At 33.9% G+C, this 14,358-nt stretch overlaps 1 protein-coding gene and 1 pseudogene across 1 annotated transcript; one reads left to right on the forward strand and one right to left on the reverse strand.

The window, feature by feature from the left end:
- Nucleotides 1-247: 247 nt before the first annotated feature.
- Nucleotides 248-8,530, reverse strand: LOC123207679 (SH2 domain-containing protein B-like). The gene is made up of 12 exons (XM_044625148.1): nucleotides 8,224-8,530; nucleotides 7,232-7,417; nucleotides 6,181-6,375; nucleotides 5,989-6,078; nucleotides 5,728-5,805; nucleotides 5,462-5,626; nucleotides 4,171-4,518; nucleotides 2,966-3,249; nucleotides 2,196-2,358; nucleotides 1,464-1,813; nucleotides 659-724; nucleotides 248-470 (listed from the first exon to the last, which is right to left on the reverse strand). Exons 1-12 carry the CDS (start codon nucleotides 8,368-8,370, stop codon nucleotides 446-448), a joined length of 2,097 nt encoding a protein of 698 aa, XP_044481083.1. The 5' UTR covers nucleotides 8,371-8,530; the 3' UTR covers nucleotides 248-445.
- A 4,562-nt stretch (nucleotides 8,531-13,092) lies between these two features.
- LOC123207682 lies at nucleotides 13,093-14,358 on the forward strand (annotated as a pseudogene).

Here is a 14,358-nt window from a genome sequence, read left to right on the forward strand (position 1 = left end):
TTTCATATTTGGGTAAAAGAACAGTTAATTTATAAAGACCACAAGAGTAACATAGGACAAACTTCTAATCACCAGCAAGTGCAGGTGTTAAGCTATTACTACTCAACAACTTATCTTCATTCTAGTAAAGACCATTAACTAATGCTGGTCAGTTGACGACCGCTGAGGAGAATGCTAGCTTACCCCCGTAACATTATCAGAACATTTACTCTGTCAAGCAAGTTAAGGTTTTCCTGGAGAGAGAGAGTTGTGGCGACATTTCTGTGCTTAAGAACTTGATATAATGATAATGAGAATATATCATATACACATTACAGGCAAGAACAAAAATACAACAAAGATAACACCCTCCTTATCTCCCAAAATATCAGAATGGTTCAAAGTAAACAAATAAATAATGGCTGGGAATACTGCAAGTAGGAGAATATGATATGCTAAAAGTCAATCAGGTGTAGTGAGTTCTTCTGATCCTGCATTTCCATGTAATGAAATCATTAATAAGATGATAAAGGAATTTTACTACAACCAATACACACATAAGCATGCTATACTTCCTAGATACGGCATTGTCACGTTATCATGTTTGTAGGAATGATGTTAGGGAAAGGCAATATTAGTTATGCAAAAGAAGAGAATTAAGTATTGAGATATATCTTGCCTTCCCCATCGAGAGAGCTCCGGCTCTGCCAATAGCAATTCTTGCAGAGGTTTCACATCCTTCTCCCTTTCATCAGATAAATAGATAACCATAAGATATAGAAATTAACCCCAAAAACACCAATATGTTTCATGCAAAGGCAACCAACAAATACATAAATTAACTTACCATTCTCCATTAAGATGCAAACTTAATGCAAACAGGCATGGGAAAGGGAAGTAATTTCAAATCTTTGAGAAATATTATCATGTGCACGGACATGAAAAACCATTACCATGCCACATGCTGAATCAAAGCTAATCCAACTGTTCAAATTGTGATTTAATCATCACAATTTCTATCTTAAGGGCAATTGTGTCAGTTTCATTTAAAATCATCTATACTGGAATATACAACCAATTAAATATTCTTCTGCAAATTTAACATTACTATTTGAAGCAAGGCAAGACCTCTTCTCACTGTCGGACAACCAAAAACCTATCAGGGCATTACACACTGTTGATAAAGACCTATAAAATAATTGAATTAACAAATATAATAGATACCAGACCATCCTATGATTTCCCTCCCTATATTTATGTTTTTCCTGAACAAATTAGCATGTTATCCTAACAAGTCAGATCCTAAAAGTTCCTGTATAATCACCATTTCATAGTAAGATATCCTGCTGTCCCACTTATACACAGTTCAAATTCAAGAGAATCAAGGCATGTTAATGAAGTGGAAGTTAGCTAAATGATTTTAAAGTAAGATAAGTTTAAAATGTAGTTTTGAAAGAAGAGGAAGAACCAAATGAAGTATATACCTGTAAATATAATCAACAGAAACCTGCCTGTGATGGATGCTGTAATCAGTGCCAACATATGTCACAATTAAGCTTCCTGCATCAGGATGGGGCCAGCTTCTTGAAGTGGGAAACCGGAGGATAAATGTTCCAGGGTCCTGAAGGCCCCTCGGGCCCTGAAGTGAATACTCAGCTTCTTCCTTTGTAATAAAGCCTTCTATCCACTTGGGGGATGTGGACTTCCATGTGGTATTTATCCAATCTCGAGATAATGTAAAAGCAACAGGGTATAACCAACACCACAGCTTCTCAAAGTTTTCCTGGGCCATATAATCTCCACATCCAGCAATTCTCCTCAGAAGCTCAAAGTCCTGAAACATTAAGAAAGACCATAGTTTTCAGAGTTTTCATAGTCACAGACAACTGTTGATCTAAGCAAAAGAATGCTATTCACAAATTTATACATTAAAAATCTTTTTTAAAAAAAAATCTAATAACAGTCAAGCAAAAATATAACTGAAATGATCTAAAATCGTCATGTTGTAATTATATGGTTTAAATAGATGTATGCCACAACAGCAATATTGTAGCACCTCAAACTAGACATGTATCATTTTCTTATAAATTGAATAGAAAAATTACATGCAATGTGTTCAGATTTAAGAAAGACAGTACTGCTAGATTTGTGCTATCTTAAGTGTGCAAGAGTGTGCGTGTGAGAGAGAATGAGAGAGAGAGAGAGAGAGAGAGGACCTGTTGTGTGAGAGATCTAGTACTGCAGCATGAAATCTTCATGAATTGCTCCTCAATTTCGAAAATTGCACTACCCCAATGAACATGATGGTTGTTTTGAGAGATTGAATTCCAAGCATTTCTTCCTTCTTCAATCAATTTCTTTGCAATGATTATTTGATACCTGAACGATGGGGAAAAATATCTCTCTTACAAAATAGGATTAGGAACCAAACTTACATGGTACATAACAAGCAGAAGACTAAGATTTAATCTGAGTTATTCATTGACATGTGACAGATGAAAAAATATATGCAGCAATATTGCAATTGGTTCAGTTATCATCCCCACAATTGAGGACACCAAGCCAGTAGCTTCCCTTTCTGACAGACAGTTAGGCATACAGAAGGAAACAATAATAAATTAGATATAAATGCCCTCTAACCAAGAAAAAATTGAAAGCCCTATTCCATTCCATTCTTAAAGTAATAGAGATACAGCACTAGAGAAAATGGAAGCATAATTGTGGTTATGGTTGTGTTGTGATTCGCAGCTGAAAACTTTTAATATATTATTAGGGTTATGGTTTTCAGCTAAAAAGCTAGCAAACAATGAAGCAAATAAATTAATTTCAAGATACTAATTTTTGTGTAGCATATTTTTTCCGTTACAAAGATCAACAAATAGCAATCATATCAGCAGGGTTTCAATATGTGCCTACTAAGTGATTCAACAGGAACATGATCAATCATATGATGACGCTCAAAGAATGAAGAACCATTGTAAATCACCTGTGGTGAGAACATCCGGAGTAAATGGATACTTGATGTGCAAACTCCAACACCTCAGCATCAGAAGAAGAGGTTACAATCTCCTTGAGCACACGAGATTTCTCAGCCAAGTTTCCCAGGCAGTACTTAAAGATTGTTAAGTCCGAAACTGAATCTCCACTACTTAGCATACTCTTGAAAGATGAGTTTCTTGCTCCAGTGCTCTCTGAATCAGATGGGGAGTTGTCTGCTTCCACAAAGTTTTCATGTCTCCCATTCGAACTCTTTGCAAGTGCATTCTCAGCCTAATTAACAATTGTGAGAACTGGAATCAATATTTTCTCAATAAGCAAAAAGATTAAATGTCAACATAAATGTAGATCACCAAGTAGATTCTGAAAATCAGACAGAAAAACAGTCACCATATTCAAAAAATCTTTTTAAGGAATAAATAGCTCCTAACTCCTAAGGATGGAGCATGACGACGAAGGGTCTAAGGTGTGACCGGCAATAATTTGTCATTTATTGAAACTGATTGTAGCCAGCAATATTTATAATATCGTGTTTGAACAATGTCATAGTGATTATGATTTCCACAACATTATTGTTCTTTCACTCTCCAGAACTAAGAACAAAATTTTGCCCTTGCTATCACATTGACCCTGAGGCTCTCACATGAAGTGTATACATTAGGTCCAAATAGGACTCTTACAATCATAAAAGAAATAACAGCATAATTTTATTTCTAGATATAGACAACATGAAATGTCTGCACAGATGCACATAGTGAAACATATTTTAGTAGATGGCAATGATCATTTATTATGGTAAGGAGTTGCAGTTGTGAGAGTTGGTTGCATGTGTGTATATTTGGCTCTCACTTTTCCAATTAGTCTAATCTCCAAAGTGTATGGGAAATGAGAAGGGACAAAAACTAATTAATTGGCAGGCCAAATGTAGCATGTAAAATATTTGAAATCATAACTAGAGTATACTCATTAAATACAGAAGCAGACTAGAAAAGGAAAAGTATTTCTTGAACCATGTGGTTCTTCAATGAAGAAACCATGTACATGTACGATAATCATACAAGTTATGTTTCAAGAAAAAGGTCAATAGCCACCATCCATACCCAATATCTCAATGCGGTTCAAATAGAAAATTTGGTTATTCTGTATCTTTAAAATATTATGAATAAAGATAATTCAAGAAAATTCATGAAATACCTTATTAGCGGTCCAGGGATGAGAGTTGCATTCCCCTTCAGGTTGCTCCATGACGGATATATTTTCTTGTTCCAACCTCACCCGCTTTGAAGATGGACTAGGTTTTGCTTCACGTACAGTATTGTGTTGAAATTCTGCAGATCCATCATCAAATCCGCATGATTGAGATCCATCAAGTAGATGGATAGTAGCTGAGGTTTTTTTGTTTATCATAGTGAATGTGCGTATAGTACGATTTCTTGAGATACAACGAATTGGATGGGAGAGAGCCTCCAGGAAAGGATACCCAGCAACTTTTGGTACTTCAAACCTAATACGGAACAACCTGTTGTCGCACTTGGATGAAAGCTGAAACAGGAGAAAAGCAATGAATTGGCAAATTCTTAATGATAAAATAAGTTCAAATTATCAATTCCAAAAAGTAATGGCACAGGTAACAACAATATATCATAATTAGAACCCATCAAATTGTCAAATTGTCAGTCACAATGTTGAGGCACTCTAAGCATGTGCAATCTTCACAGATTAAACTGTAAGGATTAATATAAAGTAAGAGGTCATTGTAGATAACCCCCAATAAATCCACAAATATATAAAGACTACAGACTGTCATGAATATAGAAAACCAAAAACAGAAAGAAAAAAGACTAGTAGTGCGATGTCAAACTACTACAATCACTTCAACTTTGCTAAGAAAGTATATCACAAAGAAGTTAACATTCATCCCTACTTCATTTAGATCCAAAGTTGGAATGCAGTGAACTACAAAAGGCACCAATGGTTTCAGCCATGGGAATACAAGCCAAACAAAGTAGCCACAACAGATCACAATGATAAAAACCACTATTAAGTATTTGTTCCACAAGAAGTAGGTTCATCCTGGATGTTACATCTAAATAAAACATTACAGCACTAAATACATATACAGGGGTAAAAGATCATAAGAAACACTTCCAAACTGCATCAGACCACAAGCTGCATGTGAAAGAGGTCAATCATTGCAGCTTCCTACCTTGCATTTCTATGTTACGATCACTTCAACCAGGATAGCCATATGAAACCATATTTTGAGTTCAAAAAGAAGATGAATATATTTAATGTAAAAAGGATATTTTAGTGGAAGTCACTGAATGACAACTTAGTCTGACATGCACTAGAGCAAGATCTTAGTAAACTTCCATATCAAGATGTGAACAGTATCCCAAATGTCACCATACCAAAAGTGCTACAAGAAAAGGTGATTTTTTTCCTATAAAAACCACAACCTAAATTTTGATATCTGATATTTTACCTGAGATATCTTCAGCTTAAAGGAAGCAAACCCATGCAACATTTTACTAGGTCTATCACAAGACGCATATTCAATTCCATCATAACTTGTCAAAAGGGGAGCTTCTCCATCACTTGTCTTCTCTACAGGGCCACCATTGTCAGCATACAAAAGTGAAGCGATAACCTGTTTCAACAGCCAACTTGAAACATAAATATTAAAACAACCAGAAACAAACAAGCAACAGGTGACAAATTATTTAGTAAGCAAAAGCTAGAGATATAAACCTCAAGTTCCTTGTTTACAGGCTCTCCAAATGCATTTAATAATTGAACATCCACAGAAAAGATCCTGCGGCAAGATGCCTGAAAAATGGTGAATGCATTAGAAAAAATCTCAAAATGGTATTATCTGATCATAATTACATAAGCTATAACTTCCAGAACATCATGTTCTGCAGTAATATCTCATAACCCATCTCAATCCAATAAATTGATACGTGATCCACTAGAAAATGCACAATGTTAATGGCCTTCCAAGTGTCTAACCTTGCCACCGACAATGCTCCAAACACCATCGCTATCTTCTTCAATCTCAGAGGCAGATGAATTATCAATAGATAATTGCAAAGGTGGGTCCTATAATAAACATATATATGTGAAATAAGAAACAAAAATAGCTGGCACATAAATGAGACAACAAGAAATTTTCAAGAAACAGAAACTAGAACTTCACTGCACCTTAGCATGGTGTTCACTGACAGAAAAGTTTAGAGGCAAGACTTTTGCATGGTGGACAAAACCTTGCACATCACTACCAACCAACGTTATCCTCTTCAAAGAATTTGACATTGAATCTTCACAGAAAAATGAAGATAGAGGCTGCTCGGCCACAATTCCCCCATCAATATGAAGTAGAACAGAATCAACAGAGACCTAACAAAGGCACATCAACATATTAGAATTTTAAGAATATAATAAATCCAAAAAATAACAATGAGCATCAGAATCACCAAGTTTAACAATAAGATGAAGCCAAAATGCTAAAGAATGCGTAGAAAAAAAATACATTTAATCAGGGTACAAAGGAATATGTAATAAATGCTGATGTAATATTGAAGAAAACAAAGATTCAAATATAAAAGACACTATAAAGAATTGGACCAAAATTTCTCAACAGTGAAAAAAAGGGACTCACTGCTAGCTTGGCATATGGCATGAAGAAGTCATTTCTTACATAAACTTTATCCATAACATCTCACAAGAAGCACTACATTCATGTACTAAGCTTTAACACTTAATCTAGCCACCACACAATGTTTCTTCCTATATCAGCAAGATTTCAACCAGCAAAAAGTACCGAAACCAGAAATTGGCCTTCCATACACACATTGTCCAGCCAATTTGCATTAGTAATATCAACTATATCAAGTACACTAGAAAATTATTCGCTCTTAAGTGGACAAAATAAGGTATCACAATATTCTACTTCCGGATTCCACAGAAAGTGACTAACTGCAAAAACAAATTTTATATCTAGTTGATCTGAGAATGTGTCTACCAACATCTCATAACCATCTCGGTCAAATTTCAGATTGAAATCCATTTAAGTATCAACCAGATTACTCCCAACAATTCAATTTCTTCTAAAAGATCAGCGACATACTTCCATTGTGAAAGGACTGGACTGAGCAACATTGTCTTTGAAAAGTTAACAGAAGATGATTATATAGATGAGTGGCATAAAAACCTGAATCCAGTTAAATTACTTTGTTATCTGTTTGAAACATACCTTGCATCCAACATGAACCCATTTTTCAGAAGGAAATTCAGTCTCCATAGATGCATGGGGAACTTCTGTCAACAGAGTAGAATTTTCAGGATCAAGTGCTTCATGGTCTAATGAAGTCAAAGGAAAAAGCTTCAATATTTTCTTCTCGTTTAGCACTAGAAAGGGAGCACTGCCAGAAATATCCACCTGCATAGAAAATATAATTTAATCAAACTTTTATTGCATTCAAAGAAGAAATAAAAGATCAAAGATAACAGTTTCATAGTGCATTGTAAAAGTATGTCATTAATCAGTACTGGAATTAAAAGTGCCTTAGGTTATCATGTTCAATATTCGATGCACCCTACGAAATAGAAAAATAAACCAGCACATTCACTTCATGAACGAACTCATAAGTATAAATTCCCAGCATCAAAGCTCACTTATAGAAAATAATATTTCTTATATTGATTCAAAGACTAGTCAAAAGAAAACACAAGAATCAAACAACAAAAAGACTGTCATAAAAAGAACAAACATACTGGATCAGAATATCTTCAAATTCTTAAAAAATTGCAGCAAAAATATGAAATTCCACAAAATAAGATTTAAGATCACAAAACACGCATCAAAAACATATTTTCCAACTCATAACCTGAGTCACTTAAAAGCACATTTAATTTCTAAGAAAAGAGAAAAATTTTCATTTCCAACTACAACTGATGAAAATATAACAACCTTGAACCAAACATTTAAGCTGTAAAATTCCAGAAAAACCAACCAAAACACGACTGAGTGTAAACTGGAACAAACCAAAACAAATATCAAAGCGGAAAACAAGAAGGGGAAATTTCTGAAACATATCGAATCCCTAAAAATCATGTTCAAACAACAAGAAATCAACATCGAACACCCACATATCCACAAAAAACAACTTAAACACAAAAAAAAAAAAAACAAATGGGGTTTTTCAACAAAAAAGCAAGAAACACAATAGCTAAGACTTTTAAAACCTGACTAATGAGTGGAGCAGGAAATGTGCAAGTCTTGAGGAGATAAACCCAGAAACAAAAAGTGAAACCCTCTTCTTGTGCTTCAAATTTCACTGTGAGATCCTTAAGCAAACTATAATCTTCACTTTTTATCACAATTTCACCCATAATTTCGACTACCTTTTTAGCCTTCAGGGCACACAAAGCCTTAAACCCACAAGCCACCACTCTTTTCTCAGTTTTTTTTCATTAATCCAAGAAAAAAGTTTTCAGTTTTGTTGCCTCGGCTCATCTCCCTGGAGCCACTGTTTCTGGAAGACGGCTGTTAAGTAGCGGTTGGTATTTTGTTTCGGTTATTGCACGAAAGTGTGTTCAAATCTCCTACACGTGCTAAGAGCAGTCTAAAACAAAAGAGCTAATAATTCAATGCCACGTCCCTGTAAAATAATTAGGGGTGCATACGACCCAATTTAATGTGGATTGAGAGAATGTTTAAACTAAACTAAAAAAATAATTTTAAAAAATTTTAAACCAAATTAAATTAAATTGAAAAAATAGGTTTGATTCGATTTGAATTATAACTTGAATTATAATTATCAATATCATACGATATACGAGATGATATAATACAGATAGAAAATGATATATATCATAAGGTATATCAAATTAATATAATACAATAAACGTATTATATGATATAATACGTATCTTACGATATAATACAATACGTATCTTACGATATGATACATATTTCTTATACGAATTAATACACCTTTTTAGAGAAAATGAATGAATTAGTGGTGTATATGAAAAATTTTAAAATATTAAAGGTATTTGTGACATTTTTTAAAATGATAAGGTCTCAATTATAATATTTTATTAGTAATTTATTTTTTTAATTTTTAAAAAATGTATCATACAATATGATATATGATATGATAAATTGAGTTTTTGATATATTATATAATACACAATTTGACTATTATAGTTCGAATATTTTAAAATTATATATATAAATAATTTAATAAAATTAGTTGAATTATAATTTTTTAAATAATAATATACACGTGTAAAATAAATATAAAATATATGTACAATATACATATACAGAAAATAACAAAATAAATATGAAAAAACAAGTTGTACACTTAATTTGTTTTTTAGAAAATTTTGTCAAACATATATATATTTTAAATACGGTTTACGGTTTAAAAATTACTCAAACTATAATCCGAACTGAAAAACGATTTAAAAAATTTCAATCCAAATCAAACCATTTTATAAACCAAATCAAACCAAACCATAATTTTTAAGTGGTTTGGTTTGGTTTTATTATTTAAATCAAATTATATACACTCCTAAAAATAAAGGAATTAAAAATGGACATGAGTAAAGAAATACAAAATTAAGGGGCGGCCAAACGACTATTTCCTACCCAAGGTTTGGTGGAAACTCACTTTTTCATACAGTAAGTTTTAAACATCTAAATGTCTACATTTCTGTTAAATTTTATTGTTACTATCAAAGATAAAATCATTATTTAATTAAAATATTTTAAAAACTATAAATTCATCATATTTTATCTCATCAGGGTTAAAAACTAACAATTTTACCTCACCTTTTCTTATCCAAAATTTGAAAATTCAATATTTCTCCTTTAGGATTTTTTTTTTGTAACTATTGGTGATCGGAGATGACGACAACAATGATATTCTCTCTCTCTCCCAACTTCTCTCTCAGTCACTGTCTATTTTTGACCATCATTGATCGTCATCGACTAACGCATAAAGAGACCCAAATCTCTTTGTCACAAAACATTACAACAAAAAAATCGAGATCTCTTCATCTCTCAATGCAGGTGATAGTCAATGATAGTTGGTAATAGACCATGACTAAGAGAGATGTTGGGAGGGAAGGAGAGTATCATTGTTGTCATCATCTCTAATAACTAGCAATTGTTGTAAAAACTCCAAAAGGGAAATATTGATTTTTCAAACTTTGAGTAAAGAAAAATGAGGTAAAATTATTAATTTTTAATTCTAGTGAGATAAAATATTAGTTTTTAAAATTTATGCCCTAAAAGTAATGTATTTATAGTTTTATAAATATTTTTATTAAATACCAATTTTATCTCAAATATTAACAGATTTAACAAAAAGATTTGGTGAATAAAAAAGTGAGTTTGCACCAAACCTTGGGTGGGAAATAGTCTTTGGGCCTTAAGGGGCTGGCTGGGTAGTGAATTTGGGTTTGGGTATATGAGCAACGGCCAATTAAGGCCCACAGGAAGTTACATTGAATGCAAATTTATTAAGTTGTGACACTTAGGCATAGAATTTATGCTGAATTAGCCAACACGTTTGAGCTCACTCACTAGTGTTTGTTGACTGTCCTACATTACTTAACATAGCACAGATGAAAACACAGTATAACACAATGATAAAATAACAAAACAATCAAAACCCACTAAGTAAAAACGAAGAATTAAGATACCGCAGTGGACTTTAGATGCACTCACTGTGATAAAACACCAAAAATCTGACATATTTACTGCAGAATGACATAATTTCGTAGTGATGAACAAATAGTTAATGCTTCACTTATGCATTTGAATACACTGTTAATTTTCCACTTCACAATAATCATCTACAAAAAAGGCTCTTTAGTGGAAGTGAGCAGTGATTCAGACGGGTTTAATGGTGCTTGGTACGAGGCCAAAGTATTGGAACCACCACCACTACCACCGTTGACTCCTTCCAACAAAAGGATTGATTTTTCCATGCAGAATACTAATCTTTGCTTTGTGATAAAAAGCTGTCAGAAGGCATTAACTGAATGCGTTGAGTCCCCTTTTGTGAGGTCTTTGAATCCAAACGATGATCATGACCTTCAAGCCAAAGATGTTGTTGATGCGATGTATCCTGATGGATGGTGGATTAGTGTTGTTGTGAAAGTAAACCAGGAGTCAAATATTTACTTTCTGCACTTTGAGAATCCACCTGAGTTGCTTCATTTTAAGCGTTATGTGTTAAGGCCTCCCTGGGATTGGGAAGGAGCAAGGAGGTAAATGGGTTCGACCCCAATAGCAGGTGCTCATCACCATTTGAAGGTATTCAAGTTCTTTAAGTTTGTTTTGTCGGGTTTCATGGAGGCCGGTAGCATAAAGCTTCTGTTTTCATGAGTATGGTGGATGATTTGGTTGAGTTTTGAGTCAAAGGTGCCATCTTTTAAAAATCTTATGCAGAAAATGTAAGGGAAAATCGTAAAGCTGGTGACTTTTTATTGGTGAAGTTTATAAATGAAGTTGATTTGTGATTATGGTGGGTGATTTTTTTTGAGTTCTGAGTCAAACTGATACAATCTGAACACAAGCTGAAACAGATAAGAGCGGGAAAAGGAATTGAAGTAATCTGAAATGGCATGAGAATACGCTGTCGTTTGACGCAAAGGAATCAGTTTAACGCTGTCGTTTTGTTTGAGCTCGAAATTCGAATTTGCAATACGGATAAAAACGGTGACGTTAATTCTTTCGGTTTTAGAAACTCTATCGTGTGATGTTAATCAAGCTCTCTCCCTGAATTCCAATTTCTCTGTTTTCTCTGATATCGTATCACCTTTCTGAAAATCAGTTCTCCCACTCGCAGTTCAGTTTTCGTTTTATGCAATTCATCTGGTTGTATCACAACGGTGCCATCTTTTTTCTGATTTTGTGCAAAAAATGAAAGGAAGATTCATGAAGCTGATAACTTTTTAGGTGTGAAGTCTATTTCCCTCTGTTTTCTTTTTAAGCGTTCTCTACTGTGTTGCTCTTCATTGTAGTTATTGAATACCATATGGTAGTATAAATGCTCAATCATGTTTCAGACACATTGAGTAAAACAATGAGGTTAACTAAGAATTAGGGTTTTAATTTATGTTTATTTAATAAATGTTATATTGATAAAATGGCTTTGAAGTATCCAGTGATTATAGATGTTGAATCACCTAAAAATATGGCACTCCAAAGGTGTTAATGGTGCAGGATAACTTGAGCTACAATTATGTCTTCGGATTTATATTTTCTTGTGCATAAAGAAGTAATATGATTTTTTAGATAAGAAGTGTGATGGAGCTGGAGTAGCTGTTAATAAAATGGACTCACAGGATTGTGCTGTTAATGGTGTTGAATCTTTTAAAGTCACTGGAGAGACTACAGGTATGGGAGTTTATTCTACTTCAAAGCAGGTCTTGAATAAACCATAAAGCAAACTAAAATGGCTACGAAATCATGGTGCATTATCACTGGGGGAAAAAATTGCCATATCTAAAAGTTGAACCAGCATTCGGCAACAAACTTGACTAGCATTTGCTGTAGAAAATAATACTAAAGAAGAAAAATGTTAATGATTGATCTTCTACTTTTCTTCCTTTTTAGTAATGTCAGACTTAAACACTGGGTGTTGTTAAATTACTAGTTGAACATGTTTATTGCATCTTTTGCGAAACATCTTCAAATAACAGCTACAGCAGTCCACTAGTTTGTTTACATGTTTCCACACCTATTGGGCAACATTTTCACAATTAACTGCAAATGTGGTATAAAAACTGTTGTAATTAATCAAATGAAATGCCATTTCCTTTCTCATAAAAATCAATATTTGTGAGAGGCTTGACACATCTTGAGAATGATTACCATGAAAGGAAAGATAAGATGAGTTCTGATGTTGCACATCTTAGATGATGTGCTAATCTGAATCAAAAGCCAAGCATTCCATTTTCTTTGAGTGGAGGACATACTGAAATAAAATTATTGGGCCTTGGTTTCTTATCCTTTGTTTAGCATATGTTCTATTTTTCTCTTTTGTGTGGACTTTTCTCGATTGGATATTAACTCCTTTGATGGATTTGTAGGTTCTGGAGATGCATCAGCAGAAAAAGCAGCTAACACTTATGATACAGGTTACAGCACGAGAAAAGCTGAGGTGGTCAATGTCGAATTACCAGGTAATATGGATACTGTTGCAAAACCTTTATCAATGTGGTTTGATGGGTTATGCAGTCGAAAAATTGTGATTGACTCACGTAAGCTGATGTAAGTTTTAATCTAGTCCCACTTGTTATAGTTGGCTTGATTTTTTGGTTTTGTTTCAGGATTTCTCTGTGGTAGGACTGTCAACCAGAACCAGTGGAATAAGGGTGAAGGCTGATTGAATATGCAAAGGAATTTGCTGCAAACATATCAGTGAGTGATAGAATGCAAGATGAGAATCAGGGCCTCCCTTTTATGGAGACTTCATCAATGTGGAAAATTTTTATCAAGTATCTAGAAGTATTGGAAACAATGCTGCAGAAGCCTCACTTCCATCCTTTAAAACAATGCAGAGAGATGTATCGTGATGGATTAGCATTTGGTTACATGATAACTTTTGCCAAAGTGGTAAAGCAGACTTCTGATTTACAAGTCAAGGACCCAAAAAGTATCTTTGATGGCATTTCTGAAACTCTTTAGGACTTAGCATTGCATGGCTTTGACGTTCAGCCCATACAGAAACGTCTCACTGAGTTGCAGTTAGTGAAAGATAGGCAAGAACAGCTTCAAGAGGCATTGAAAGAATTTCAACATCAGATCTTAGAATGCATTTGTGAGCAAATGAAAATCGATGCAGAGTTTGCTAAAGTTGTCGAGGAAATGATGTTGTTAGAAGAAAAGAAGAGAAAGATTATGTTACTTAAGCAGGAAAATGATATGAAGATTACTGAAGTGAAATCAAATTTGGATCTTTGTAACCAGGATATTGAGAAATCTCAGCTTGATTTTGAAAGTCTGGCTGCAGCTCCTTGGTGGTCGATCCTCATTCGACAGACCTCTTCTGGGTTCTACTAACTGAGACTTTTGGATGTTCTAGGAAACTGTCTTTGACATTTAGAGTGCACGAAAAGGTTCAAGATTAATCCTAAGTTTACAGTGTTAAAATTTGGAACTTGATTAGCACTACTGTTAGCTCATGATGTTCAGTTACTCTGTACATAGGGCCTTGATTTGGTGTGCAGCTAATAGTCCTTTCTGATAGAACTATGAACACTGATATGGTGGATGAACTGAATAGAACAAAGCATCTATAGTTTGAATCAGTATCTCTTATAGCTCCAAGTTTGTATAGCCATGTTAATGTTAAT

This window comes from Mangifera indica, unplaced genomic scaffold (assembly GCF_011075055.1).
Source record: "Mangifera indica cultivar Alphonso unplaced genomic scaffold, CATAS_Mindica_2.1 Un_0092, whole genome shotgun sequence".
In the NCBI taxonomy this organism is placed as follows: Eukaryota; Viridiplantae; Streptophyta; class Magnoliopsida; order Sapindales; family Anacardiaceae; genus Mangifera; species Mangifera indica.